Consider the following 5769-nt stretch of genomic DNA (forward strand, 5'->3'; position numbering starts at 1 on the left):
ACCATATGACTTATATCAAGACAATATAACAGTGTTGAATAGTATACTCATTTGAGAATGAAATAGTCTATTAAATTATACTTTTGAGTTTTAAATATAGGATATGGGTATAAATGAAGAACACTATTGTTCTCATATTCATACAAAATCAGTAAGAGCTCTAAGTTAATATATTAGCATGTGGATCACTTTTCAAGTAGTTTAATAGGCTTCTCTTGACTTTATTTCTGTTAATGAATAAAATTTTAAAGCATTTTGAACCCATTAATTGAGTGTTTCTTTTTAAAAAATATAAAACAATTATTTGAAAGAAGATAACATTTTATGCGACAAAGTAAATTTTATTAGCTAAGATTATTTTACATTGCACGTAATAAAATAATATATATACTTATCCTATAGAAGGCACAGAGCCTTCTGTCAGAGCAAGTTTATTACACTGGAAATACACACTGAAGGATATGAGAAGTTTGATGGTTGGCTATCTAGGCTTCAGATAAAAACTTAAGAACATTTGTACGTACACAGAACAGTACTTTAAAAAGGCAATCACTATTTCCGAAGTTCTGAGCTGTTTCATTACAATTTGAATAAAATAATAAAATATTGCTATCAATGTTATCCGAATATTTAATTTTAATAATGATACTTTGTGTTTATCTTTAAAAATGCGGAAACTCACCTCTAATGTAGTAGCCATAATTCCAGAGCTTTTCTTCATGTTAAATAGTACCAAACAATTCTGAATATAATCGAAATGTTTGGCGTGTTTTCATTTAAAAGTATAGATCAGTATTTGCTTTATATATAAGCTTTTTAAGAAAGTACGAGGTGCATTTTGAAAGTAAAATTCCTTCTCTAGGGCGGTAAACATTAAAAATATACAATGACCTTGAAACACTTATTCCCACAGATAAGCAGTGGTCATATTACTTTTCAACATATTCACCACCTGAATTAAATGATTGTCATATCGTTGATCAACTTTTATGTTCTGATATCGTGAAAGTCATTCGTCTGGGAGTGGAACCAGTGTACGACAACCGTTTGCAATTGTTTACTACTACAAAATCAAAATGGCTACTGACAGAAATTTGTTGAGGTGTAAGATGACATGAAAATTCCTCGGGATCCGGGCTATACGGTCGGGTCAAACACGTCGCAATGGAACGACTCTAGAAGATTGATTGTCGCATGACTCGCATCAATGCGAACATTATTGTGGATCCAACTGACAAAGTATCCCTTGCAACTAGTTTCGAATGGTCAGACGGAAATCCCTGAATGTTTGGCAGTAACGAGCAACGTTCATAATTAGCAGGAAATGGTATCAGAGCCATCATTTCCAGCTTACTACTCTGGCCGTAGTACGAGGAATAGAACGTACCACATGGCACAACTAATAGGCACGTTGTTTGTCCCTCGCACATGTTCACTACCATTTTGCGCCGCCTGACCTGCGTTCTGATAGTTGAGTGGGGAACTTGCTTTCTGGACACGCCCCGCATCTTACATATACACGAAGAATAACTACATTAATTTGTATTCATAACATACAAAAGAGACTTGTACAGTACATTAGTAACAATAACATGAAACAAATACTATTAAATATAAATAGTTTTAGTGTATATACATAATAATTCTTATATTATGCTATTGTGCATAAACTTTATTATGAAAACAATAAACCATTTTGTGCTCTTTGACCTATGGCAGCATAAGTAATTTTATAAAATATATATCAAAAACCTACGAATAGTCACAATTCTAGTAAAATAGAAAATGTTTTAAAAAGTTATTTAAAAAAAGCAATTAGTATGCAACTTAAATTGCTTCAATTTCAGTAATTGATCATAGGTATTATCATAGGTTACTTTGCACAAGTACTAACTCATGTATTAAAAGATGAGTCGTTATTCACGAAATAAATTTAAGTAAGGAAGTCAGTTTTATCTCTCTGCCTTCCACGTTTTAAGTATAAATGGAAATACACAAACAAATGACTTACGGAAAAACGTAATAAGGGAACAGTTCTTCTGATTCTTGTTCCACGTCGTTTCAAAAATTCGTATAATTTTGAAAAACCTTTCAGCATACATTATTTACAAATGTCAGATTGTATTGATATTGCTATCTTGTTAGTAGTTAACAATATCTAATTTGAGTATGGGGTTTTCTACAGTGCCCATTTAGAGATAAATTACATAGCATTATATATTTACATATGAGAAATTAAGCTTTCTTCCTCAGTTTAGCAGTAAGACTTACTTAATTCTACCCAACAATATTTCAATTAAAAATACCGAAATAGACATGGTTAAACCTATCACAAGTATTATTAAACTTCCACCAAGATCGTACAAAGCAAATGGTCGAAGAATATTATCATAATCATTTCTGAATGTGAAGAGATTAAACAAATTGCGTGAGAGATATTGTCTGACTACCTCATTAATCCAGAGACCAATAATACCTGATTCTCTTAACTGGTTTAATATTGCACTGACCTTATTTACAAGAGGGGAATCTCTATGAAAAGGAAAGCCTACATGATTTTTAGACAGACTTTCTCTCATTACATATAACTCAAAGTGTCTTCATTCCAGAATTCAGAATTGCATACATATTTTGACTCCATCGTTTCAATTAATACGGCTATTTTCCTCTTTTGAGCTAATCTATTTAGCTTATTGTAATCTTGTATTAATGACCATCTGCTTTCCAGACCCTCGACGCTCAACATGGGCAACCATCCTTCATCATCAATGGCGAAATTCATAGCACTGTGAATGAAGTCTTCAACAGTATCGAGAGGTTTTTCGTATGAAGGAGTTGTGAGATAGGATACAAGGTTACTTTCATAAGCAGTAATTACAAGGAGAAAAGTATTAGCTGACCATATAATTAGATGTCTAAGGACTGGGTTGTTCTCATCTGAAACACCTTCTCCTACAGCAGTTGTAATAGTACTCAGAAGGCAATAGATATAGTCTAAATATAAACTCTTCTTTCTCAACAATAAAAAACGTTGAGTGACTGTAAAGAGGTAAACTATCAGCGAATTGAAAACCATCAATCCTAAAATATAACACCATACAAAGACAGTAAAGGGAAAGAATACGGTAAACAAATAATGACCTCTTCTAGGTTTTGGTATGAGCAAATGAAGACTTGTGAACATGTAGGGACTGCTGTAATCGCAATATTGGTATCCGAATTCGGTAATGTAAGCACCAGGAGCCACAATTTCGTATTTTGGGCTGACGATTGCACCCGAATATGTTGATTCATTGTCAGTTGGTAGACCAAATGCAGTGAAAATAGCTGGTTCGAGGGTAAAGTTGTACTTTGAAGCAAATTCCAGAAATATTCTATAATCAACTCCATCGAGACCATCATTTGTAACTACTATATACGGACTGTATAAAATAACTGCAATGTCCATTATTCTTTGCCTTTTACCGTCAAACGCTTTGTCCATATCTATACTTAATTTCTTCTCAAAAGTCTCTGTATTCCATGTAGCTAAAATTTCTATTTTATCTGGTTTTAAGTTATTTCCAATATTGTGATACAGAACGTTGTATTGCTGAGGTCCGTATTCTTTGGATTTGTCTGTTCTATTTGACTTTATCATAAAAGTATTCGGAAAAAATTTAAACCAATCATATGAATAAAGTGCATCAACGGAAGTATCTGTTTCATTCAACAATACAATATATTTCTTAGTTTTTCTTTGTTTGGTTTCTTTCAGAGCATTATACAAAAACAAACATATCTGAAATGTTTTGAGAAGCGAGAACAAAAGTAACACATCCAAGGTCCATTGTTATCTGAGCAAGTTGATCAGTAGCACCTTCGTGTATCGAATGATTAAGGGAACCATAAATAATTGGAATATAATTTCGAGTGCCTCCATGATCATTAAAATTGTCCATTAGTATAGATGATTCTTGGTGCACTACCATGCAGTAATCTTCATGTAGTTCTTCAATGGCCAATTCCCAAACAAGGTTTTCTAACTTGATCATTGAAGATGTCCTTATTATTGTGTTTGCAACATCATTTTCCCCATGAATTATGGACAGTATGGCTGCAATTATAGCTGTTCTCATAAGACAGTAATATAGCTGAAACAATAAAAGAAAATTTTGGTGTTAGCTTCTAAGAATTACAGATATGATTTATAAATGTTATATTAACATTTCCTATACTATAGCATAAGAAGTAATATGGCGGACACAATGCAACATGTTCAAACACGTTTTTGTATGGTCAATACAAAGGTTTCCAGCTAGTGATGCAAAATTTCGGGGAATTTTGAACGCCTGAAAAAAAAATATATCTCGGTTTCTTTCAAGAAATATTGGAATTTTAAAAAAACGTTTTATTTGTATAATAGCTGAAATACCCATTCTTCGCATGGGTCAGATAAAATATCTATGTAAACAAACTGAACAATGAAAGGTCATCGGTCATTTTCTACTACTTTTACATATCCTGGTAAACGCGCCCTGAGACCCCCTAGTTCGAATTTTTTAAAAAAATCCTCTGCTCCCCAGCCGATGGGGGCTGTATTTGGAAGTCAACGCCTGTTGGAGTATCACCTTCATCTCAGCGACCGAGAAAACTATGGATTTGACACTAATATAGGCCATTTTGGATTATTTTTACATGTCTCGGTAACACCCCTGCAAATGGTCCCCGGCGCGCATACAGTGGTAGCTGAATTTGAAAGTCATTTCTAATGGAAGTGTCACCATTGATCTCAGCAACCGCGAAAACTATGGATTTGACACTAATGTCGATCATTTTGGATTATTTTTACATGTCTCGTTACTTCCCGGTGACCCCCGGCTAGCAGCCGAATGGGGTCAATTTGGAAGTTAATGCGATCGGAGTTTCACCATTGATCTCAGCGATCGCGAAATCTATGAATTTGACACTGATATCGGTCATAGTTATGAGTCTGAATATGCAAACCCGCTTAATGTGGGAACTTACTTATATGAAATTTGGTACGAGTATAATGTATTTGGTTCAAAATAAAGGAGTTCTGTATTTTATTTTTAAAAAATCTGAAATGTTGATAATTTAGTGAATACCCTCTTAGTCCTCAATGGACATTTCAACTGATTTGTTTTATTGCTCTAAAAACTACTTCAGAGCTAGCTGATTACGGGGAACACTTTCTTTCGCTCATGCGACGATTCTAACTAGTCGAAATTTGCGATTGAATTCCGGTCTGCTACTCGCGCGCTTAAAACAAAGACCACCATATTTGTACGTCACTGGTCGGCATTTTTACCGATCCCAAACGTTTGAGTATTCTTGCCAATTTGATGTCGACAACAGAATCCAACCAACCCGTGTGGGGCTTCTAACCGGTTCCTACTGTTACTACTACCAATAATAATACTAATACTAATGATAATAGTAATACTAATAGTCTACTAATACTGATACTACTACTTTTACTACTACTACTACTACTACTACTACTACTTTTGCTATGGATCTGTATAGTACAAAGGCAAACTTATTTTAATGAAAGAAGTTTAATGAACATTGTAAAAAATAATCGTTAAGTCACTATTTGAATAATATTTTAAATCTTATTTTAACGAAAGAAGTGTTATAATTTTTTAGAAATAATAAAGTAAACTTTCCTTAAGCCGCATTGCCACGTTAAATGAATCTTGTAGCTGTCATAAAAAAAAAAAAAAAACTTGCGACCCGATCTTTCTATTTTCTCTTTACATGTTA

At 33.5% G+C, this 5769-nt stretch overlaps 1 protein-coding gene across 1 annotated transcript; it reads right to left on the minus strand.

Annotated features, from left to right (window-relative positions):
- Positions 1–2578: 2578 nt before the first annotated feature.
- On the minus strand, positions 2579–3640 carry LOC145679126 (glutamate receptor ionotropic, delta-1-like). The gene has a single exon (XM_081749719.1). It carries the CDS (start codon positions 3638–3640, stop codon positions 2579–2581), a length of 1062 nt encoding a protein of 353 aa, XP_081605845.1.
- Positions 3641–5769: the final 2129 nt, after the last annotated feature.

This window comes from Thermobia domestica, chromosome 2 (assembly GCF_964235325.1).
Source record: "Thermobia domestica chromosome 2, izTheDome1.hap1.1, whole genome shotgun sequence".
NCBI classification, from domain to species: domain Eukaryota; kingdom Metazoa; phylum Arthropoda; class Insecta; order Zygentoma; family Lepismatidae; genus Thermobia; species Thermobia domestica.